The following is a 26,504-nucleotide window of genomic DNA, read 5'->3' as shown; positions in this document are numbered from 1 at the left end:
CTATAGTTTAAAGAAAACATAGTTAAAATATTTACAGCTATATTCCAACTATTTAGACTTGGGATTTGGATGCCTTCAGCATTCCATAGATGTATTATATTCAGGTCTAGAACTGAAGTGATGGTTTGTTTTACTCTGCAAAACTGAGTTCCACCCAAGAATATTCTGACCCAAGTTAGAATAAAACACCCCCAGCTTCATACAGTACTACAGTGCAACTCAGAGAAAAAAAAGTTTCACGCTTTTTTGTGACACAATGAACTAACACATCTTTTCTATTCCTTTTTTCTTACATTCTTATACAAAGATAAGGCTGTTATGGGAAATTATTGGATTACATTAATAAAATCTGTGTCTCATATCCTTTCTGATTGGCAGCAACCATTTCTGGAACTGTGTGTCAGCCTGCTGTCCTTCAAGGATTTTCTAGCTTCTCTTTGTATTTAAAATAACTTAAAACTAATTCAGAATAAATTCTATTTCTATTATAAACTTTCTTCATGTTTGAATATTGCCAAGGCTGCAATTTCAATTAATCTAACCTAATTTAAAGCCTGGTTCTGATGACTTTCCACAGTTTCTTACTCCAGAAGGAGCTACACTCAAACCAACAGGATTATATTTCAAGTTAGATCCCATTTGGTTTGTATAAAGCATAATTTGACCTTTAAATATTTACTAATTTCATCAGATAACACAAGCACAATGTATTTTTAAGGTGATCTAACCATGATGCTGTGTGGATTATTTATGTTGGTTTTTTGGGGGGTGGTTGGTTTGGTTTTTTTTTTTTTTGAGTTTGCTTAATGAAGTTGATATCACTACTTCAGAAACATGTTGTATTGCTCCATTTGAAATATTTTTTCTCAGAGATGGTTTTTATAGCTACACCAACACATTTTTTCTCTCTCTAGAAATGGCTTAGCATGTTATATATATATATAAAAATTACCCTTCTTAACCGAACCGCCTAGTAATGATCTTCATATTTTCCAAAATTCAAAAATGTCATGCCACTGCACTGACTAGAGCATGAATGTTACTTTTACATGAAGTCCTGCTAAAAATAAACCAGACTTTGATTGACAAAAGCTTATAATAACAGCTTAGCACAAAGAGACATTTTTGATGGCAATATATGCAGGAACAGCAGTTGAACTACACGTACCCTATGGCTAGAAGCAAATATCACAAGCTGCTCATGACAGATTTTTAATTAGCATATTTTGCCTCCTCCAAATAGAGAGGATGGCGTAAATCAAAGCACCTTCTCTGACTTAAAGGGAGCACTGGTAATATGTTTCAGCTGAGGATCTGTCCCACAGACCTGCATGTTTCACTCTGGGTTTAATAAAAGCGTTGTATGCCTTAGAAAGCAGATCTAATCACACAGTCTGTCTAATTTGGCTCCACAGAGGCCTGATTTACTTAGTACAGAATGGGTATACATGAATGGTTCCATTTATCTACTAATGAACAACAATAATGTGGGGCTAGCCATGCCCAAGATGAACAGACCCACCGATGTTAAACAAGGCCTGATGTCCTAAAATATATTTATTTCACTGGAACAAAGTCGGTACCCAGTGGCTAAGAACTAAGGCTTTATATATGGACAAAGAAGCACACATAAAACAGCACAGGCTCACATCTGGACAACAGTTTACCCACTTTCTTACGCACATCCCTGTCCCTTTCAGACAGTACATTCCCCAGGAAGAACATTTACCAGCTCTGTAAAACCAGCATCTCAAGCTAAATCCTCAATGTCCCTGCATGAAGCAGTTCACCTATAATGAAACCCTGCAGACCTACCTGCAGCTTTCATCACATGCCTTGCCACTTGTACATCATGCAGTATGGTCAAGGATCATTTACATGCAGAAGGAGAGAACTCCTCCTCCATCATCAGAGCTTCTTGGACCCCCACTCTGTATTTCAGAGACAGAAACTCTGACTCAGAGAGGGTTGAAGCCAGCCTGCTTGGATAAGCAGAGTTGCTCTTTCAAAGCCCTTGTATCAGGAAGACCAGAAGGTAATGGAACCAAAGAAACAGGCATTCTGGAAGTGATCGAACTTTCAGGGTTTCAGAGAATTTAGAGTGTCTAATAGATGGTTTCTGTTTCAGGGAAAGTTTGAGAGCGTTTGCAACAAGGACATTCTGTGTTAAGTCTTGCAGGTCCATCATGCTGTTGTATCTTTCTCCATAACCTCCACTTCAGCAGAGTAAGAAATGTACTTTGCATACTGCAAAGGCACTGCAAACTGTACAGATATGACCATGTCTAGACTACAGTTTTGCCAAAATAAAGTGTAATGGGTGCTTGCTAACACCACAATGTCAGCAAAAGAAAAGGGGATTCATTTAATGTAGCATCTAGGGATGTATTATACTTAGAGCAGCTTTATCCATACCTTAGGACTCTGCCAACACTGGTATGCTCTCATTTTTGTAGCATTTCAGCTGCTGTCATCTGCTAGTGTAGATTAATGTAATCCTATGAGCATTAGCCCTGTGACACTACTGATCCAGGGTAGCGTTTTTTTTGTTTGTTTGCTTTGTTTTTAAGCCATGGACATTTGCATATAACTACTAGGTTATGAGTGTTGACCACTAGTCCCATAACGACCCACAAATACAACCTTCAGGAAGAAAACAACTGAGAAGAATAAACAGCAAAGGATTTCACATGCACTCTCTTAATCTCCCATACCCCAGGCAAATTAACTACCATCTTTGTCTTTGTTTCTCCTGTCTACTATGGCGAGTTAAAAATAGATGACTGAAATACTTATCTCCTTATTAAGCAGTAGAATTCAGTTTAATGTGTCCTGCAGGGCTGTAACATTATCATGTCTAATGAGATGGGCACAACATGAAATTCTAATGACACAGTATAAAAAGGATCTGGAGACAGGTACATAAACATCCATGGCTAATGAGGCTATGTTTACGCCAGCATTTTAGTTCAGAGCACAAGCAAAGCTTTCTTCCACACTCACCATATTCAGCTTTATGTGGGGGAGCAATCTGTGAATACATGAACTGGACTCAGCTGAAGATGTGTGGCAGATGTTCACCAAAAGTGCTCTGACTGATTGTGAGCAGTCCAAGGGACCGAACGGAAGGTAGTCCAGATTAAATCCCTGATATCTGGTTAGGAAATTGGACTGGCGAAATCTAACAGACTGGCAAAAGAACCCCATTCTCACTGATTTTCAGCTACACTAATAACATTAAGCTAATAACTTCTGCCTCCATTCTTATTTACCAAATTTCATATGTTTATTCTACTCCGGGCGCTTTCAGCACCAGCTGGTGCCTACCTTCTCCAGCTTTCTGTACACCATCACTGATCTGACACCCATTAAAAAAATTCATTTCCTGATCTCAGTGTTACCAGTTCCAAACCAAGGGAACACCGTGAAGGAGTAAGAGAAAGGAGACTTCTAGTAAGTCAGAGCTCAGCTCTAACACTGGCACCATAAGCACTTCTTATCACTGCAGAATGACAGGAGGTGAACACAACAGTGCCAGGTCAATACATTACATCAGTTGTGGTCTATAGTAATCTACAAAGCCAACCTGAACAGAGAGAGACTTGAACTAAACTAAATGCGGTCCATCCCCAGTAACCAGCATCCAAGATAGCAACGATCTATCCTGATTACATCCTCCTCCTGACTATATCATCAGCAACAACATCCTGAACACATCTGCATAGCAGAGTTTGGCATTTACAATATGTGATTCCAGATTTCCACAGGAAGTAGCTAGAGCAACTGGACGGCAGTCCTCAAGATCTAAGACATCTGTCTGCATCTTCCAGAGGTTACTATAAAGAGGAACCCAAATCCTTAGGAACAATTATTCTTGCTGGAATCATTAACACCCTGAGACATGCAGCTCTCTTCTTTCTCTGAATATTTGCACTGAAAAACTAATATTTGCACAGAAAAACTAGCAAACCTACCAAATGACTCTTCAGAAAATAATTACCACACTTGCCAGGAATTTGCCTGAATTAACTTTGTCAGTATTTGTCCTTAAGGAAGTGGCTTAGACAGACCCAGCTTTGCTGAACTAATTTAAAGGCATGAAGACTTGTAAATGACCTCTTAAAAGACTTCCTATGACTTTTTTTTTTTTTTTAATTTTAAAAGATTTCACAGATAGCTAAAAGAAATGGAAAGGGGGTGTGTGTGACATTCAATTCCTGTAACTACTGCTTCCGCCTTTCCTCTTTTTGTAGCATTACACTCTTACAACCTTCCATTCCGGCTGCTTCTAATTTAGGCCTTAGACCTGCAACAAGCTCCCCTTGGACTCCTGTGGGAGACTGTGTGGTTGTACACACATGAAACAGATTGTGCGACAGGACCTTGTAGTGAGACAGTGGTTCGTTCTGTGTGTGTACCATGCCCAGCACAACCGGGTCCTAACATTGCTCCGCTCCTTGACATGGGAACAATACAAAGAATCAACTAAGTGTAACTCAACAAGGTGAGGGTGAAGCAATGCTGTTTTATGGGCAGTGGCGGCAACCACAAAGGTAACACCAACAAAGTGGGGGGGAGAGAACTGCGGTTACCTGCTGTGCCTGCTGCAGCAGCTCCATTCGCTCGTGCAAGATCTGGCTGTCAAACTCACGGCTCTGCCTCAGGATCTGCCGCCGCACCTTCTCCACTGCAGCTCGCAAATCCTCCCTCTGGGCTTCGGTCAGCGACTCGCTCGCCCGCCTTCCTGGATCCTGCTGCAGGGCATTATACAGCGTGGCTTCCAGCTCCTGGATTTTCTAATACAACCCAAATCACATACAGACAGGCTGCTGTTTGAATCCAGCAAGCAGATGACCCACCAACAGCTAGAGGAGAAAGCTAGCGAGTGAAGCCTTAAGCAGGAGGGAAGGACGGACACAGACAGGTAGACAGAAAGCGGCAGTCGTGAGCAGTGAGGAGCATTCCACACAGAGTGCACATAGCCTCCTGGCACTGATTTCAACCCAGGCAATGCTTCCCATCCTCGTAAATCATTGATTTCTTTTATTTAAGAAAGATTCAGATGATAGGTCTCTGCTCAGTGCATAACAAAACCCCAACATCTGATGCTTAACATTACAAAATTAATGCAAACTAACAGATTCCCTTCAATGGCAACTGAATTGTTAAGCCATCCTATAAAATAAAAAGCCCAGAGGGAGAACCATGAACAACAGAAGTCTTACTGTCTCCCTCTCCCTGGCCCTACTGTCCTGCCATCCATTGCTGAAAGTCTATGTCATTGGCTTAGTTCCAAGTTCCCATAAGCAATGGAGAGAGACACATGCTTGTATACTTGCATACACTAATCCCTCATCAGTCTCTTGCTGTTTGCCAGATTCCTAACCAGATTCTCATGCACTGGCCAAAACTGCAGTACTTTGCAAAGCAGAGAGCACAGGAGAACTTTACATTCATATGGAGAACTGTATTCCCAAAAGTGAAGAAAGGAAGGAATCATGGCAGTGTTTCCCTGATTGCTGGGGTTAGTATGATCTTATTAAAAAACAGCATCCAGACTGACAATATCAAGAGCATCTGACAATATCCCTTTAGCCCTCATAACACCTTTGTGAGGTAGGTCATTCTATCCATATTAGTGATGCATAAACAGCTGCACAGAGAGGTTAAATGGCTTGCCCAAGGTCACAGTGCTAGAAATAGAGCCTGCTTGCTTTTATCTGTTATCTGCTCTGAGCACTAGACCTTGCTTCTTTTCTGAACTAATTTTCCCCATAAGAAATATTTACAATGTATAAATAATTATTCAGGACATTATATTTTGATTCCCTGAATACTAACAAAGTTGGGTGTGCAGTTTTACCAGTTCCTAGGTAATGCCTAATTGTTGCTTAGCCTGAGAGAAGGCAAGGTTGCAGCTTCCCTTTTGAAAAGTAGGAAAGGTAATTTTGGCTAGGACAGCACAGGAAAGAATCGCATAGGAAGAACAGGCATTCCCAGCTTGGGATAGGTTAGTAGCAGTAATATTTACAAATGCTTAAGAAAAAGCAAAATTGGAGAAGTTCTAAAGTAATTTCAGGTATATTTTACCAATGACAATTTTGTGCACACATAGACCAGCTCTTCCTATTCCAGATGTACTAACAAGATATTCACTTAGTTTAGAATAAAAAATGCAATGTAAAAATATTGCACTTCTCAATACTATAATCCATTTCCAAAGTCTCCATTTAAGTAGCATTTGATTTCCTAGTCTGGCAGAAAAAAATAAAATAAAATAAAAGAACCCTATTTATCATTAAAAGAAAAAAAAGCCCCAAACCCTGTGTTTTATCAAATTTGTTCAAACATGAAAATTTAATGACTGATCTTTTCCTACCATGTATGCCTGGTCCAGTGCTTGCTTCCTGTAGTCGAGTTCTTCCTCTAAATAACCCTTCTGTTTACTGAACAGGTCCTGAGCAATAATAAAAACAAGGGAATGTTTGTTCTTTATCCTAATTCATGAAGAATCATAAATGCCATCATTCTTATGTGAGCTTTCCACTTGAAAGCAAAGAAAATCTATAGCCAATGACCACATTCGTCCTAAGGATATTTGGAATATCAAATTTACAATATTAGCACTTAAAATACATGTGTCATATTAACAAGTTGTACCTATAAAGTACAGACCTCTACACCAGTGTACAAACCTGCCTTGACCTGACAGAAATGCACGCAGAGGCTGAAAGGTGAATGGGGATGTGCTTGCATGTGGTCCAAGAGACGTTACTTGCACAGGCAGGCCAAGGGAGGACAGAGAAAAACACAAGTGAGGGCACTTTACTGCTTCTCTGGAAATATCCGTGTGCACCCCTAAGGAAATCATGAGGAAACCATAGTCTGTGTTGTCTAGCCTGTTTTTCTAGGCAGGAAGCCAGAACATGCCGGGCCCTAGCTGGCGTCTGCAGCAACATTCCTGATGCATTGGTGAAGCAGAAGTAAAAGCTTAGTTCTCAACTTGTAACGGTAGGCAGCCCGTTTGAAATGGATAAAGTGATGCCCAGAGAGGTTAAGTGACTTTAGCTGAAGAGCTGAAGAAGTTTTCAACGTACCTAGGATTTACAGGGACTTTTTGCTTTTGTTTTTAAAATCAAAGTCACCACGTTCACCAAAGCAAAACCTTGCAGCTGTAACACAGCCCAGGATTTCAGTGGAACTCTGTCCAAAAGCATGATGTTGCAGGAAAATTGTGGCCATTTGCATGGTTGTCTGAACAGTCAAGTAAGAACTGACTGGTAACAGTGCTTTTGCAATACATGCCTTTAGAGTGTTTTGGATGATAATAAGTAAAACAGTTACTTGATTTTATTAGCTTTCCTTCAAGGCAGGTTGTCATGCTTAAAAAAATCAGTAGTCCAGAAGGCACAGAGGCCCTCTGATGTAATTTAATATTTTTCATCATTCCTTTTTCTATTCAACAAACTTTTGCATTCCCTCAACATATAGAATAAATGCCAAATTAAATATATAGCATACTTAAGATGATTGTTTGTAGCTTTTATTAAGAGTAAAAAAAAAATAAAATCAAATTTTGCTGGTCTGTTAGTTTTATTGGATATAGGATTGCCCCAAAGCCACTTATTTGGCCAGATTTTACCTTCAGACATATGTATGGATTTCCAGCAGTTTTATTGTCAGCTGTCAGTGTAGCACTGGCATAGAATTTGCCTAAGTATGAACTGTGATGATGAATTCTCACTCCAAATATCTGGTTTAAAACGAGTCCATTCTGATCAGCAAATTAATGTTTGGGTGGGTGGGGTGGGGTGGGTGGCGTGCTCAGAGCATAAAATTATAAACAGATGACATCCCACTTGTTAAGAACAATTCATAATTGGTGACAGCAGCAACATACAAGACAATATTAGAGGACTCAGAGGGAAAAGTTGCTGTTTGTTCTCTGTATAAAAGCTATACTTGTTTAGGTTTTTTGTAAACTTTGAGTTCTTTTAATTACCTATGAATTAATATTGAAAGTGGAACCTAAGTCTAAGTCAGGCTTTGATCTTGGGGATGGAATTCAGCTGCTGGTCCAGAACAGCAGGGTTCTCCAACAGGTCCTTTAGGACATATTTCTCAGCCCCTTGTGGATATCTCCAGAACTCTGAAGAATGTAATATGGCGTTAGAGACCACGTTTGTGTAACTGAATCCCACCTGGAGCACCCAGGTGGCATTATTTTCTTATGCAGATTACAGCAACAGCTACATGGCTGCTGTACAAGAGGCAATACCACCACCACTGTGTAACACATAGTAAAGGACAGGCGTGGTTCTAACGTGCTTACAAGTGGCTGACACCAGAGAAGTAGACTGACTTGCCCAAGACTATAGAGAGGGTCAGAGCTACCAACAGATCCCAGAATAGCAATGCAGCCGTCCTGATCATGTTACTTCTCCAAAAGCTATTGTAGAAGCTGGCCAGAGGAAGGAAGAGGGAAGGAAACATGAATAGGATCTCAAACTCTTAACACGGGTTCCAAGGACAACTAAACCAGTGTTCAGCCCTCTGAAAGTATCATGCCAGAATATTATTTCTAAACTAATTTCACAGTTGAGTCAATCATTGGCAATGCAGACTCTCAGATTGCTACACTGAACAAATAGCTATCCAGAGTAAGATTTGAAAACATCACAGATAATAAATGGGAAGATAATAAACCAAGTTAGAAAGGAACTATTGTTTTCCAATTCCTTTTATAAAACAATCTAGTATTTGCGGGCACTTTCCCTCTCCAAAACCTTTGCATTTTTCCATAAAAAGAGTTAGAATTAAAGACATACTAAATGTGGAAAGGATCGTGCCTATGTTAAAGTACAACCAGTATGATAGGCTACACTCAACAGAGAACGCAGTCTGAGAACCTCTTTTTTTGATTGTGGCCCAAATATACACTTCTTCAGTGGCCCTGGGCAAATCGCTTAACCTCCCTGTCTCAGCTTCCCATTCTTTAAGATGAATGTAGTGCTGATTAGTTATCTACCTGTAAAAGGTGTGGCGAGGATTAATCAATGTTCCTAAAGCCATTTGAAAATGAGAAGCACAGCATGCATGGTAAACCAATATACCAAACGCTCATACCAAAACTCTTTGTTCAACATACTGAAAAAAAAGGTCAGTATAGCACTGAGGTTTTTGGGAAAGCATTCTGTCTTTAACCATGAAGATCTTGGGGCAAGAAAGGTCATCTGGAGTAAGAGGTCTTTACAACTTGTCCAGAAGCTGAATACCAGACAGCAATTCTACTAACATGACCCCAAGATTAAAAAGACGGTGTCGTTGCCAGACAAATTAATACACAGAGAAAGCACAAAGACGATTTCACACTATTTGGTTAATATGCTCTGTAGTAATACCTTCATGTCCTAATTTGTATATATTTTGCTTTTTGTTCATATAGCTTTGACAGCTCCCTCTCATCCCAAAGAATATAAGCAATAAATTGTTCTAGAAACCTCTTGCCATTTTTACCATGAAGCAATCTTTTTTAAGCAGAGAAAGACAGCAAATCAACCAATGATGAAGTTTATACACATTCCCTTGAGATGAGTTTTACTTAAATGAACTATATTTTTATTGTTCCTTACCTTTTCATTCTCCAGGTCTAACATCTTCTGTGTCAGTGCAGCTTCTGTCCCCTCTATCTGTTTTAACCACTACATGAACATAGCAGTGTGAAGATGAAAAAATTAAAAATTAAAAACCAGAGCTTTTGAGAAATTTGCACCAAATATTTTGCAACTTTGTTGCCAACACTCCCAGGAATATTCTTCCCCTTTACTAACTATTCATCTGAAGTTACACACAAATAAACAGATTGTGAAAACATAGGCAGAATGGAGGACTGTAGAAACGTACTAAAGGCTAACAAGTGGAAGCTCTTTTCCTACAATAAATTAAAGGGTTTTCCCCTCTGAAGTTCAAGACACAAAATAGACTTCGGTGAAGAATGCAAAATTAACCTGAATGTTTGCAACTTGAAATACCCAACGCTTGTTGGCCTGATTTGCAAAACCATCATATGATTTCAGGGCACCAGTCCCACATTTATCCAGATGGTAATTCAAGCAAAAAACAAGGTGGCAAACTCGATCCTTTATTTTGCACAGTTTGCTGCACTCTTTGTGGGAAGAGGCTCGCTTCTAAAACATTGGTAATATAGAAGGAACAATAAAACAGACAGACAGATGGAAGTTCATGCAGTTGCTACTATGAATCCCTCACCATTCTGCTGATAAACAAAACAATCAGAATTAAGAAGGATGGCCATTGCATTCCGAAGGTAAAATTACATACTGTAATAGCTAAATGCATGGATAGAAGATTCTTGCTTAATTACTAACCATCACCAGGATTACATTAATATTCAGCATTTAAGTTTATTGGAATGGATGGGAATACTCAGTTCTGAATTGGTTTATTTCATTTCCTTATTGGCCGACAGGAAGGATCAATGACTAGCTTATAGAGAGTATAGCTTCGCCTAATGCTTCTTTTTGTAACGCCAGCTCCCATTAAGACCAACTCTAGCTTTGCCACTGATAATTATCACTTTCCTCAAATGCTTTGCTTACTAACACTAGATTATTCCTATTTACTTGCATTCTTTTGGTAAGCATTACACGTCAACATTTTTAATTTAGGGTTTTGGTGAATTCACTGGGGCTCAGATTCAAAGGAATTAATGACATATCCATTTTCTTCCAAAGTTTTAGATAGGAAATCTACAAACATAAGTTTACAAATAAGCAAAATGTGAATTCATTACTTCATCCTTTTGGACTTTCCACTATTTAAAAGACTGGTGGATAAAAATGGAAACTTGTTTTATCTACTTAACAGGTTTAGCTTTGTACAGAGCTAAAAAAGTGGACAGGAACACCATATTTCCCAGTGATTCTATTTTCATCATCTTTGTTTTCTTCATTTTGAAGATGACAGGCTGAAGATATTTCTAAGTCTCACTGCTGATAAAGGATTCAGCAAGACAGTGAGCATTCTGAACCCTTAAAATCAATAGAAATGGGAAGTCCTCAGCATCTCTCACAGCTACCCTCAATATTTGCAAATGGAGGGTTATTTGCAAAAATTAGAGATCTAATTTTTTTGAAGGTATGAATGATATGCAAAACTAAATGTTGATGCTGATCTTCCTATGCCTGTAAGCATTTCAGGAACCAAAAGGCACAGAAGAGACAAACAAGTATTTAGGAGTCGTAATCAGTTGTAGCATTTAAAATAAGCTTCTGGAATTGTGCCAGCAGAACCCCAAAACTTTCCTTGCCCAGCAGCTTGATTTCCAGAAGATCAGTTATAGTGGCTGAGTATAATAGATTTGATCTAAAAAAACACTGAGTATGATTAATTAGCACATGTGAATATAACTAGCACAGCCCCCATGACTGTAGTACCATTTCTGTACCAAAAGATCCCATTATGACATGATTATATATGATGGTCTCTTGTCACTAAGGAACTATAGGAATGCACATGGGAAGTTGTCTGGCCCTTATTTAGAGGGACATCTGAGATAGTTACATTACACTGGAGAAGGTAGAGGAGCTGCTTTAAATTTCCTTTAATATAAATTCAGTATATGCACCCAATAGAACTTACATTAAAACAGTCATCCAGCCTTACTTATCAGACTTTGCCTGATTTTGCCTGTGCTGTAAAACCCAATATTATGAAATGTGGTATTGTGTTTGTTTCATGCTTCTCAGAGTACCTTCTTGATTCAGTTTGCTATCAGATTGTACTTATTAGATTACTGTGAGGCACTTCACTAACATGACGTAAAATTGATAGAGTCCATAGATAACATGAACTATTTTCATCTCATTCTTTAAATGCAGCCTGTTCGTCTATACAAGATAAAACTAAATCTCCATCTTTCTGATTGAGTGTTCAATTTCTGTAATAACCAGATTATCTGATAAGACCACAAAAATATCCATTAAGGCAAACGAGGAACTTTTGTCAAAAAAAGAAAAAAAATGTGACATGAAATTATAGACCAACTTTAGCACTAATAAATAAATAAAGTCTCCATTGTTACTGAATGTTTCTATTCATTTAAGGAATTATTTCAGTTGACAAAGCTTCCAGTCTGTTCTTGCTGCGATCAGTTGCTAATGGAAATAATTTATAGATAACATAGTGTATGTTCTACTTTGCACCACTCTGACACAAATTAAACAATCTCCCTAATTCCAGTGGCACTTTCTGCACAAGCACTAGTCTACCCCAATCCAGTCCCTAAAGTCTGGCCAGTTTTGCTGTCTGTCTTAGCCTTGTGTACTGGGGTTCTTCAACTTTCCTAATTGGATGTAAAGGGCTAGGATCATCACCTCCTCTTTTTAACGCTATAACACAATGAAAAGCATAGGGATTTTATCACTTTTCCTCATTTTTATTCTGCTGATAGCAATTACTCACATAAATCAATTATTATTAAATTACCTAATTTGGATTATCTGCATTGAGATATTTAGATAAGTAGATTATAAAAATTATACCAATTAAAGCAATTATTACAAAATGCTACCATTTTAATGTTTAAATTCTGAATTTCAAAAATGCGTCTAGGAAAGATTTAATAGAAACCTACGAAAAGGATGGACAAACCTTCTTCAGAGAAAAAGGTGAGTCTTTTTGAGTTCTAAATATCATCTTTATTCATATACAGATTATATTCTCTCTGTAATTGGAGAACTAGTCATGCAGAACTGCGTGACCTGACTGATTACCTATGCTGTACAAACTACTTTTTCGCTATCTATGCCCACTAACTTACAGAAGAAAGGACCACAGGCCACTCGGAGCTTTTTCAGTCAGACACAGAAATGAACCCACAACGGACCATGGTGGTATGATTTACAGAGGACTTCACAGCACCCTGCTCCCAGGCAGCTGAGGACATTGTCACTTCTGAGAATGAAGTCTCTTTCGTTAAGAGGCTTTTTAGTACTTAATTCTAAGGGGATATCTCCAAAACATGTTTTTATTTTCAAATTGGGTTTATTTTGTAAGTTTGATTTTACCTCAAGACATCACAATCCCAACAGCCATATAAGGATGAATACATGCTTCAGTCCAGATGACCTGAACAGAAAAGCCATGCTTCCCTGGCAAAGTTATGTGATATCTTAGAAGACATGGTCAGTCTTTAGGCAGAGAAAAATTTTTTACTGAATTCTACCTTTTCACAGAGGGAAAGCACAGTCCCAGCTTGGATTATTGCAACCTGTTCTTCATTTCTCAAATTCTAAAATACAAAAAGATGCATTTTAAATTGGATTGGAAATCCATCCTTTAACAAAAGCGATAAATTTTAACTGTACTTTAAAGAATAAATCAGCAATAACATTTAGGATTTTATAAACATGACCAGAAAGGACTCCATGATTGTAAATATTAAAAGCTAAACCAAGGGTACTTGGTTTCTTCCACTGTATCTCAGTACACCACTCCTACAACACTTTTGCAACAGTTCATTTATCAGTGAAAATTAAGTGGTTTCTGTCAGGGATTTTGAATTTTTTTTTTCCTAGCCAGAAAAATGCCACTTCACTGGACTATAGCCCTGCAGCAAGTGAATCTCCTCCTCATGCACTGAACTAGACTTCCCATTAACTAAAATGCCAACAAAATGCAAGTCTGTAGAAACCTCCACAGAACTTTCAACATAAAAAGTAAATCTAGAGCTTAAACCTAGTATTAGAAAGGCCTCAAACTGTTAAAGCTACCTATAAACTGGGCCCAGCTCCATGGATGTTTGTGCCCCAGCTGCATGACCAAGATTTTATACTGTATTTGGCAATACAGGGGAAGAAAGGGAACCAGTTATCTTTGCCCTTTCTCCCAGAAAAACCACTCCTGGCAGAGGTATCCTTCACAGTAGCAGCAGGTGCTACTATTACTGCTCAAGAGGAAAAATAGGAATAACTTGCTCTGGCTTTGTCTTCCTTATTTTTCTCCCCGTGTGTCTCCCCTGGCCTGTTTTATGTCTTTTCCTTCTGCCTACTACAGTGCCTTTTTCTGTGTCGTTCAGCCAAGATCAAATCCTATCTTGAGAAACTACACTTTTCACTAGCATCAGTTTAACTGACAGATATTCTTTTGAGTTTGTAAAAGTAGTACCTAGCCATTCATACTGTCCATACAAATATAGGCATATAAAAATCACTCTGTGCATTTTCTTGAATGTTATTTTCTCCTGTGGGGAAAAAAAGAACTGCTTTAAAATAACCATAAAACTAGAGGTATATTTGAAATTAAAAATTTGTTACCCCATTATCTCCAAGAATATCTAGCTTCTTCATAAGTTCAGATATATTCACATCCTGAAAAAGATGTTCAACACTTATTTTTTATAAAGCAGGTGAGAATGTTTTTATAAGCTACATTTTATGTACCCTTTAATTTCACTTCTGCATGCAAAAAGACTTGAAATGTAAATAGTTTTGCGTTACAATTAAAAAAGTCGTTTTGATATATTTCAGAGACAAAACCAAATGTCACCCTTGATTATAACAAGAAAGCTGGATGTCTGCTTATGAAGGCAGAATGTTCCTGTACCATTCATGTTTATCATCCTGCTGATGTATGCAGACGAAAGATCAAAACTGATAAACAGGTTCAAAGGACTGTTTTTGTTCCATTTGTTTGGAGTGGAGCATCAAGCACATAAAGCTACAGAAGTTAAAAGGACAGAGAGCATGAACAAAATAATTGCTAAGGAGGTTTGTAGGGTGGTTTTTTTAAATTTCCTTTGTTAAACAAAAGATTGGAGTTTCAAATTGACCTTACAGTGGCAGAAGGGAATATGCACAGTGGGTTGAACACGCTCCTCCAAACACTACCAGCTCACAACCTTTATGAAGAGAAAGCCATGTTTCTCTGCTAGTCAGCCCCCAAATCCACAAAGAGCAGTGAACAAACCATCCTTATTAAAGCCTGAAATAAAGAAAAACACTCTGATAGAAAAAAAGAAGAAAAGAGAGGAATAAATTCACATGATGCCTGCATTTTACACAAGGCCAGGGACCATTCCTAGGCCCCAGAACTCTATTTTCTACTTCAAAAAGTTGTTGGAAAGGTTCATGGAACTGTTTAACCTGCACTAGCCACATTCCTCTGAACTATCCCAACTATGGTCCACAAGTTAATGTGGACCAGGGATCATTCCCAAGGACAGCCTGTATGCAGCCATGCTATTTGAAGTTAGGAAGGCTTGAGACCATGGGCAAAGACCAGTTCATGTTAGTCCAAAATGATTAATACACATGCACAAAGCAAGACAACCTTGTTAAATGCTGGCACCCTTAACTTTTACTCATGTTCAGCCCTTCTCAGAAGGGGCCAACACTTCACAGGGATGTGTCTTGGCTCACTAGTTTCATTACTTACAGTACGTAATATGCTAGTTTGCAACCATGTGTTGTGCAACTGCATTATGTCAGTAGTCAGGATGATCAAAATTTTTAAAGCTAAATTAGCTATGCTTGCAAATTATGTAGCTACACCAGAATATATTTGCTCAGAGAGGAAGGCTTAATAAGAAATGAAAGATTTCCTGAAGACTACACACAGATGTGGGAGAGAATCTACCAATTAGTCCATCCTGGCTCTAAAAAAAGAGTAACGTGTTGTGTTCAAGATGGTCTATCCTGAGAAGTCTCCTCCCTCTCTTCCCTCTCTCCCCAAACACTTCAGCACTGTATCCAAGTGTTACATCAGCTATTAAACAGTGCACATCAGTAATTTTAGAATGGTGCAGAGCTTAATACAGTCTTGTCTTTGGATCGGTGTTAAAAACAGCTATGGATTATGATCAGCACTGACAATGTTGAATGGAAACTTCTTTAGCTCATCAGTACACTAGTGAAGAACGGAATTCAGTAAGACATGCAAGTTCTTGCACCTATTGAGCCAGAAATACTAATTCTAATTAATTTATTTCCATGAAGAAGCATATAGGAAAATTTAGAAACCAAATCAGATTTTGATTCATTCTAAAATCTAATATGCTACTGACAGCTAACAATTTTGAAAGACACTGAAAACAAATAAGGAGTCAACAATTTCAGTACGTCCATTTAAGTGACTGCCCCTGCTTCCAGGTAAGTGAACTGAAAGGCAGATTGAAAAAACCACCTGTTTAGGAATGCAACAGAAGACAATGGAAAAAATACGAATTCTAGATGCTAAACTGTACCTGCTAGAGCCAACATGCACATTAGAAAAACGGATGAGCTAAAAAGCAGGTCTGACATCCCGTGGAGGCTCTATTTGAAAGGTAATACGCTAACTGATGACTGTTGGTGTTGTTTGGGAAATGACTACCCAACAAAACCTCTAGGTAAGAATCAGGTTTTAACTTTTTTTTCCTTTCAGACTACTCAGCTCTCTAACAACATCCAGCCTACAATTTCAGTTTATTTCCACTACAGATAGTATTGTGCTTATTAAGGCACTGAATAGAAACAAGCCTTCTATAAGAGGACTTGTAAACACAATTACAAATGCAAGCATAAATTACTGGCGAGTGCCATGGAGTACAGACACAGAGATTCCACTTCAGTTACTCACAGAAAAGTTACCCTGGCCTGTTGTGCAACATTACTAACAAAGCAAGTCTGAATTCAGTCTTAAGTGAACCAGCATGCAAACCAATTTGTACAGCTAGCCTGTACGAGGGAGAACTGAACTGAAGTGAGTAATTCTTACTTCCTCATAGAAGTGAGATGCCTATGTTTATCTTGTGCTTGATCTAAAACGATAGATAAGGTCTCACCTATTTGAATGAGTTTTGGATCAGGCACCTCATGCTTCAAGGCCCTGGTCTAGGCAAATAACTTATTAGCATATTAATTCAGTATAGCATTAATTTGCTATGAATTAATATGCTTATTGATTCAACAAACAAAATGTATAGATGCCTCACTAAATTGAGTGTAAAATAATAGGTGAATGCCATATTTCTGACCTTAGATGAAAACATTTAGTGTCAAGAACAAAGTACTGTAGCAAGCCTGACAGTGAATCACATCAACATCCACATTCTTCTCTGCAATGTTTTTACAGCCGTGTCTTGATTGACTAGCCTTCATTTTCACTGGTGAACTCCTGACAGACTACCAGATCATATTCTAATGAAAATTTTTTCCCAGTTAAAAATATATTTTCTTACTATATTTATTTTTTTAGATATTCATTCTTCCCTACGGCAAGATGGCAAACCATTTGTTTGGATATTCAGTTGGCCATTCCAAAAAAGTTCCTGGGCATCCAACTGTTACTAATGTTCTACATATACCTTTATTCCTTCCTGCTGACAGAACAGTTGAAGCGCACTTCCATTGTTTTCAGGGAAGGTGGTTATATGAAGATTAAATGCCGGCGACCTTCGCTCTCTCTCCTGAGGAAAGATTTTGTTTAAAAACAACATGTGTGATTATATGTAAAAATTTATTTCTCACTTCTACAAAACATACTTGTACATTAAAAAGGCAGATTCCTAGTCACATTCCAAATATATAGTATTTCCTCCCACTTTCACCACATTTGAAGGATTTTGGCTTTAGCTAAGCACAGAAAAGTTGTCAGCTTCCACACACAGTTTCTGCAGAGTTAACTGACACTCCTCAGATGCAGGAACCCTTGCATGCTGGCTAAATAACTGACTGGAGCCCTAAAAAACTTGGCAGTTTTTTATGTTGGTTATAACCTTATTTAACTATTGCTTTCTTTCTTGGAACAAAGAAAAATTTAGGAAGAAGAAGCTGCAGAAAAACATTAAATTCCATAATGAAGTAGTATTATCACTGAAGATTTTCTCCATAAAATTAAAGCTGTGTACCTGTCTATTCTACAGTCAAACTTTCTATTAGAGCATGTAAAATCCCCAGTCCTATTCACTGCAGAACCCAAGATGTTGGAATTTGTTAAAAGACAGCACTACTCCACACTTATGATGTTTTGTGCCAAAATTAAAAATTAAAAATTCTTATTTATGTAAAACTATAGTATTTCTAAATTTTATCCAGCCCATCTACTTGACTTTCACGTGTTTCTTCAAAACACCAAGCTATTATTTCTCCAGAAGGCAGAAATATGGTAAAACAATAAATAAGCAATTTTACTTAAATTAAATCTTAATGTGCTTGTGAAAATGACTGGATTGAAGGCTCTGGACAACCAAGGCACTGGGTCTTACTCTGAACTCTCTATGGCCATGGGAACATGAGTGAGGAAAATACAGATTTTCTCTCCATATTACAAGAGGAGGTACTGACAACAAGAGTTTCAGTTTCTAACAGCATAATGAAAGAGAGCTACTGCAAATACTTTAGTTCTTATTACCATCCACGCATTGGCCAACTTCCTAAGACACAAAATGAAGTGCTTTAATTGATATGGCAAGCAGGCTGCATCCATTCACTTAAGCAAGTTACAAAGCACAGCAACTCTTGCTCATAAACTAGCTTAAACCTAACTTGAAACTGCAATGCAGAGGGAAAAATCTCTGTTCTCTATACATTTCCTCCCCCCCCCCCCCAGCTCTATCTCAAATAATTTTTGCATTAACAGTCTAATTTTGAAATGGGCTTAAATGACCTAGCTGTTGTAATCCTAAACCAGAAGCTTAATTCTTGTCTAAGTTCAGTTACCATTTTAGATTTTTTTAAAAATTATTTTATTGTATTAAACTCACCTGAATTTGTTTGCATTAAATGATAGACAACGGTTGTGTTTTCTACTCTAGCCTAATTTTAATCTGAAATTATTTAATTGCTCTCAAAATAATACTGTCAGGATTACCAGAAGCATTAATGATTTTACTAACGCATTCACATTATCAGTCACATTTGTGTCTACATGCTTGCCCGCTAAGGAAAAAAATCTTTTCTTGCAATCACAAATCACATTGTTATTCTGTGAAACAAGTCCCTAAAGGTGTGGCACATGACAAAACTCGACACATCACACAGCTATTTTTCGTTTGATTCTTCCATGTGAAAAAGACATTCATGAAGGATGTATTGAAGTACTTTTTTTTCTTTTCCTAAGAAAATTTTTTTGATTGCTTTACTCCTAAGAACACTTACACTTTAGGAAGCAGTTTCTAGTGTTACTGCTAACTCAAATGCTAAATTGTTCAATCTTTTACTTTGCAGTTGCTTAATAAAATATAAAGATATATAATAGAAAGCATAAGAAAGCGTTTTTATTTTCCCAAACATCTAATGAAATTCTAATGACCTAAATTCATAATTTTGTATATAAAGGGCCATGACATCAAAATATATGGTTGATAAAGTAAAGGTTTAAAAAAAGATTAAGAAATGTCAAAGACAAAAAGCAGAACGTCCACATAACAGGAAGACATGACATTTTCATCTTTATCAGAGAAGTTACACATGCCAAGATTTTTGGTGAAACGTGCTGGGCGATGAAAACTATGGAGGAGTGACATGACAGGTTTCTTGGAGAGTTTATTCTAAATGGTGTTAAGAATGTTGATGATCTTTGAAACTGAACAATGTGTTATCAGGCAATACAACTGTGTGACAACTGTGCATCACACACGAGTAGTTTAGTGTCATTAAATTCAACATGGGGCCCATTTAGAAGGTGATGAGAAACATTTGTTTCTACCGTAATCACACACTACATGTTCAAATAATTTCACTGTTATTTCATTTATGTAAAATATACAATTCGTTTGCTATGGGCAACATACTACTTCCACGTACAGAAGTTGTACTTGTGCTTCACCACTTTAACTCTGGCATTCTCAGATATTTTTTTTCCCCTTTTTACATTGACTGATGCCAATTCTATCCAGTCCATGACCATTTTATACCACCAGAAAATGGATTTCAGGTAAGATAAATTCTTTCAAAGCTGCCATCAGAATGTGTTCTTCTAAGACCATTTTACTTCTTATTAATGTTGTCAATCTTAAATCAATGTAATTAAAAGCAGTTATGCATTGATGTGATGGATGTGTCAGATCTTTAGATTTCACTGCATGCAAGACATGAGAAGGTGTGTTAATTTAAACAATGTCAACCAAGGCTGTAGTATACATACCAAGTGATTTTACATGCAGGAAAGGAGCAGTTATGGAAATGAAACAAATAAAAAAGGCAAAATACTGCAAAACAAAATATTTTATTAGATGAAAAACAAACTATATGCAATATATATTAGCTATATTACACTTTTATAAACATTAGTGAGCACTGTCTCCAAAACATATTAAGGCAGTGGTATCAATTTCATTATCCCAAGATACAACATTTAAAAAATAGATACCTAAGTAATTTCCCTTAAACATGCACCAGACATCAGTAATCTTTACAGGAATTTCAGCTTGGGTTCAAACATAATTTCTGCTCCATTTGAGAGTTTGCAACAGAGAGAATCTCTTACTTCAAGCTCTAGCACTCTGAATTCTAACAGCTCATTCTGGTCTTTTGCGTCTTGCATCTCGTTCTTCAGCTGATGCTCTTCTTGTTCCATTCTGTAAATCTATGAGACAAACACAACATCATAACACCCCATAAGTGATCAAAAACATACTGTACAGAGCTACAGGCCAGGGGTTTAGACAAAACTGTTAATTTTTTCACTTTCTCATTAGAAGTTGGGCCATGTCTTAGAGATAAAGAAAGAACATCATATCAGAAAGTATTTGTGAGAACTGCCAGCAGAAAATGGTCACTGATCCCTTAGAACAGTAATCTGGAAGCAGTACGAAAAGTGATATGAATAGTAAATCTAAATAACTTAAGCAATACAAGCTGTCTTTTAAAATCAAGTGAATGAAACTGGATTACACTAACATTTAGGTAGACTGTTCTCATTGTCTTCGTATAACTAGACGTCTCCTCTTTACGGTATATGAAAGACAATAATGGAGGGCTTTTAATGCCTGCTTTTTAATTTTCCAGATTTGTGCTTTGGGCCTCTAATGACAGAAATTCAAAACTGACTATTCATTATGCCAACTAATAGCTTTGGTCTACTGTCAAGCTTAACTGGGTGATCTTTTTATTTGTATGAATCTAAACAGAAGTGTAATATCTGGCATAATGTACTATAACATTTATAATACCCATGTAAGTGTCTCAATACATTAAGTCCGGCTGTAGCTACTTTTAGGCATGAATTTTTCTTTGGTTGTCTGATTCCTATTACTTTAACATTGAGCTACTAATTAACAAAAATAATTCTTTGACTTCCTGAGTACAAGCTAACCTTCCCACCAATATCAGTGGAGAACATTGAGGATGCTCAGCTCTGAGTGTCTCGAACAGTAAATGATACAATAGCCTTAAATTAATCAGTATTACTTATGGATATACATGGAAGGCTGAAGGAAGCAGGCAATTTTATTAGTGATCATGACAATAAAAATCTTTGTGTAATTGTTCGACAAAATACAAGATTGCGCATTATGCTTAATATTTTAGATTGTATTTTGTTGGACACTAGAAATACCAGCCTATGTTGGCTATACAACATGTAATTCAACAATAAAGATCAGCTTCCATTCCCAAAGAGTACAAAAGCATATTGGTACTTTAATCACAGACCTTTATCAGAATTCTTGTTTCTGGAGGGACAAAAAGCAAGCAATTTTCATGTTGATGTTCCAGTACTTAGGACATGCATTTCCTTTTACCATTCATTTTACGATAAAGTGCAGCAATGGTGAAAATATTCCCAGATTCTAAACACGTACCTTCTCTAGCAACTCCTGATTTGTTCTGATTAACAGCTGCTTTTCTTCTACCCATTTTGAATCCTATGAGGAAGAGGATTAAAAACATTAAAACTGTATATATTTCTTTAAAAAAAAACAAACCACAAATATTTCAAGGATAAACAGCATTTCAAACTACAGAGAAAATAAAAGTTCCTTTCATTTACTGAAGCCGAGTCTCTTGTTTCCTAATATGTTCCAGCTAAGCATGTACTTTAAAAACTTTACATATAGCAATTATGGGTGAACAGTTATATGATATTTTATGTCATCTTAAAAACATTTGTTTACTCAGCTTAACTGGAAACTATTTCTTTCCATTGCAAAGAGTTGGGAACTTTCTTGAAAATCAGCCCATTTTGAGTGGTGTAATGCAAATCCCAACGGAGAAAGGGAAAAAAAAATTAATTACCCCAAATGACTGAAAATAAGCTCCAGTGGTATGCAGTTAACTGCCTCTGCTAAAAGTGTGAGATTCAGGCTAATATACAGTGTTTGTGATTATAAGACATTCAAGGCTATGGAGGAAGGGAAGTGGTGTAAGATTTTCTACACACCATTTGAAAACTGTATTTCCATTTGATTACTTGTTCCAAAGCTGATATTTCCTTTTAGGTTTTTCCATGGCTTCAAAAGGCCTCATCAAATAGCCCTTTAAAGACCCAAGTTACAAAAAACTCACTGCCAGCCATAACTTGACATTCAGGTTTAATGGATTATAACAGCCGTAATTTGCTCTGTTCTCTCTGTAGGGAAAAGTACTTACATAACCTAGCTCATACTGCTCTAATAAGTTTAATAAAGCAGTAGCCAACACATAATATGTCATACTAACTCTAGATCAAATATTTTCTAGGTAAGAAAGACAATTCATTTAAAATCTAAATGTCTTTACTAAAGTATATGAGCTGATCTTTCTTCGTCACCAAGGTATTTGCACATTGATGCTGCATGAGAAATTAATGAAAACTGGATATCCCAGCCGGTTAACTAGCCTTGAAATGTCAGCCAAAGAAAAAAAAATCTAAAACATTATGATACAATATTTACTCCAATTAGCAATTTTTAAAAAGTTTAGTTTTTCTGCCTACTGTCCACTACAGTTTCATATTCTACTGTTCTTTCTCCTTTTCCCACTCATATACAAGAATGTGCAAGTGCACTTCAACTTTCATGCAGCAAACAAGCTCTTCAGGGTTATGATGTTAGAAGTATCATACTAAGAATAGCATACTAAAATGAGTACTGAAAAGGCATGACATTTGTCAAGAATTTTTGAAACAAATGAAATGACAAAAATAAAATCCAACGTCTAGTTTAACATTTAACTAGTGTTTTACTAAGGTCAAGGAATGAACAAAGGGCTGCACTCTCAGAGTTAGGGTGGATATCCCAACACAGGTATATCGTAAAAGGCAGGTTCAAGAGTTACATCAGACCTGCAGGTTCAACAACAAATGCAAGTCCACACAAGTAGAAAAAAATAGATTGATTTGCCCTAGTGACAATTAACTTTTGTGTCTTCCTTGATGTAGTTGAATTGAATTTTCTGAGAAAACCTTAACTTCAGTGGGATTGCACTTATATGCACACCAGGTCACTGAGAGAGCTGAGCATTCAAAAAAAATCTGGCACATTACATACTCCAATATTTGAGATTTATTATTTACCACTATTAATATTGTAAAAGAATTTCTTCTGTTAATATAATGTTTCTTATGCATGCACCTCAATGTTCCTTGCAAAAATGGATTATTAGCCCTGTTTTACGTCTAGGGGGATTCTGACAGATCAAGCTGGTGAGAGATTAACAAGAGCCATTGACACTTACTTTGAAATTATACATAAATTGTTATAAGCCAAGCTTCAAATAATTTTTTAACAGTAAGATTCTAATCTCCTGCTCTGAATTTGACTTCAGGAAATTTGTGAAGGTCTTTGCTGCTTCTGTTTTCTAAAGCTGTTAGTAAGACTAAAAATTCCTGGGATAATGCACTAGGATCTTTTGATTCACCATTTCCTTCTCATAAGCACTTCAGGGACTGATTCCCTGTATGAACATTTCCCACTTACATGACAAAATTAATAATAATAATAACAATAATAAAAAAATCACATAGTTCACAAAGAAGTCAGTTTATCATCACAACCATTTATTTTGTTGAATGTAAATACTAACAGGTCAGGAGAACTGAGCAGGTGCTAGAGGTCCCAGGAAGACACTGTCACCACTTCTGTGGAAAGCTAATGCTCAGTGTACAAACTAGCCCACTAGAGACAGTATCATACTGCTCCTTGTCACACCCCTGCTGGCCTTCTCAGGATTACTAAGAGATACAAGGTTGAAAACGTGGTTATGAATCTCATAAAGTAATAACTAATTAAATTCCAATTTCCAGGCATACCTTTTTGACATACCATCCTGGAAGCAAAATCACAGAAGTAATCTCTTACATGGGTAGCCAAGTTCACTTATCTTATTTACATACACAGGACTTACATTTTACACTGTAATAGCCTACTATTTTGTTAATGTTTTTAATTACACAGCGATTTGCCCACAACACCTTTATCATCAACACACTACAATGGCAGCAGTAGATCCTCGACAGGTCTTCGGTTCCATTTATTCTTCCAAAAGCTCAGTGAGCCATCATTTTTAGATTGATAACATATTATGTATTTTTAGCAATATTTTATTTATATGGAATTTACTAAGCAAATTGCAGTTTTTGTGGAAGATAACATAAACAATTTTTACCCTTAATTTGAATATGGTCCCAAAACCTCTGTTTTTACACAGAATCTTACAGAAAGTTTTTTCTTACAAAGAGTAAACCATAAAAATACTAATATCATTACCCTGGCATTGTTCATAGGTTGCTTTTATTCAACGCTACAGGATCATTAGTCTTTGAAATTTATATCTATAGGTAGCTATACCTTATTTTATTACTATATGCTACCTGTAGTTTTAAATTTATTTCAAACAAAAAGGCATAAAATAACATCTCCCCAATTTTCTCAGCCTGTTCTAGCAGTTATGCAACTGAACATCTTCCAAATGCACTCTCAGAACTCGTAATCAGCCTTCAGATCCTAGACATTATTAAATATGCATCAGTAGCCACATCTTTGTCATGTATTTACAAGATATACTGAAGCATAAAGCCTGATTTTATTGTGTGTGATGGTACGGGAATTTGAAAGCACTTGGGTCCTCCAGGAATTTAAGCCCAGGAGAGTAACACCGCAAGTGGCTTCCAGTAACCAGACACTTTAAGTGGTTCATTTCTCTAGCTGACGTGTGTGTGGAAGTGACCTGTTTTTTGAATTTTTCTTTGCTACATACCAAAAATATTCTCCACTACAAATATAGAATATTTATTTTATTGGAATTTACAGAAAATAGAAACAAAATGGAAAACAGCAGAAAAGCCTGCACCAAATGACAACTGGAACAGAATTTACAATGATGTACACATGGCTATTTCTATATTATGCTTTAGTGTATTATGTGTTAGGAAATGAATCTTTAATGGCATTTTCTTGGCCTATATAATACTTTCCTTTATTTAAGTAGCCTATTGCTGGAGAAGCAATTAAGCTGCATCAATCACACTAACACACCAGCAAGCAATGAAGATGGCAAGGGCACCACTGCATGCAAGGGAGAAAATGACACGGTAGAGGACATTAAGAGAGCCTTTTACCTGTCCTTTCTCGATTAGAGCTTTCTCCAGGTCCTCAATTTTTGCCTGACACCTGAGAAGATCAGCTTGCAGTTGCTCACGAGTCTGGGGAAAAAAAGTATTAAAAAGTGGGTGTATATGCATGCAATCCAGGTAGACAGGTAGATTTAATTACACACAGAATCAAAGTAAAGATACCTTCTACCCACTTACAGGCTGTCAGTCAGCTTTTAATGCTTTACATTAAAATTATTGCTTTTGTGTTTATGTTATAAAGTATTTAAAGCCGTCAGTTTAACAGCATTTTTTTTTCCTTCCTAGCCTAAAAAGGTGTTACATCACATATTCAGTGACAAAACTCTTCCTGGGGTGGGGAAAAATTAGGAACAGGAAGAGCTTTAAGAAGCAATTCATTAACTTTAATAATTCAAGGCAATTGGGAAAAAAGGGGCAAGAGAGAAAGAGAATTGCAATAAGCACCAAAAAAGGCCTATAGGTAAATGAAATATATTGACCCAAAATAATTTATATATCCCATGAACAGCATACACCAGTCAGTTTTCCTCATTCTACATGATTATTACACTATGACACTACAGTAGGTATTACCCTCTGAGTCCAGTGATGCCGTAAAAGTGACTGGATCCTACAAGGTACTAAACAAAAATGACATAAACCAAGGTATATCTCTGGAGACCTTCAGTCACTGAGGATCCTTGAGCTACAGCAAGTACTTTTCCCACCCTATATCAGGTACTCTTTCAGCCAAGCAGTTCAAAAATTCCCACAGGGATTCCCTTCTGCCTCTTTGCATCTTTGGGTCCTTGTTGTTTACCTTAAGCCTCATCTAAAAGTAACAGGAAATGTCCATCCCACCAGAACACTGGGCCCTACAAAACTAACCATGCAAAAAGCCACCTTATGACTAACTCAAAAGATGGATTTGCATGGACATGATGAAAGAAACCAAAATGCCATTAAAAAGAAAG

The 26,504-nt window shown here is 37.1% G+C and overlaps 1 protein-coding gene across 4 annotated transcripts in view; it reads right to left on the bottom strand.

Moving 5' to 3' along the window:
- JAKMIP1 (janus kinase and microtubule interacting protein 1) overlaps positions 1-26,504 on the bottom strand; it is a 106,810-nt gene that overhangs the window by 17,952 nt on the left and 62,354 nt on the right. For all 4 annotated transcript variants that reach the window (XM_064449111.1, XM_064449112.1, XM_064449110.1 and 1 more), the window contains exons 11-19: positions 25,537-25,620; positions 21,803-21,865; positions 20,488-20,586; positions 17,366-17,467; positions 14,337-14,390; positions 13,247-13,312; positions 9,633-9,701; positions 6,380-6,457; positions 4,593-4,796 (exon numbers count right to left, since the gene is read on the bottom strand). In XM_064449111.1, coding sequence (XP_064305181.1) covers positions 4,593-4,796; positions 6,380-6,457; positions 9,633-9,701; positions 13,247-13,312; positions 14,337-14,390; positions 17,366-17,467; positions 20,488-20,586; positions 21,803-21,865; positions 25,537-25,620 — 819 coding nt within the window. The remainder of the gene's footprint in view (positions 1-4,592; positions 4,797-6,379; positions 6,458-9,632; positions 9,702-13,246; positions 13,313-14,336; positions 14,391-17,365; positions 17,468-20,487; positions 20,587-21,802; positions 21,866-25,536; positions 25,621-26,504) is intronic.

The sequence above is a fragment of the Phalacrocorax carbo genome, chromosome 4, assembly GCF_963921805.1.
Source record: "Phalacrocorax carbo chromosome 4, bPhaCar2.1, whole genome shotgun sequence".
Classification (NCBI taxonomy): Eukaryota; Metazoa; Chordata; class Aves; order Suliformes; family Phalacrocoracidae; genus Phalacrocorax; species Phalacrocorax carbo.
The sequence above is the reverse complement of the archived record's forward strand: the minus strand, read 5'-3'. Positions and strand labels throughout refer to the sequence as shown.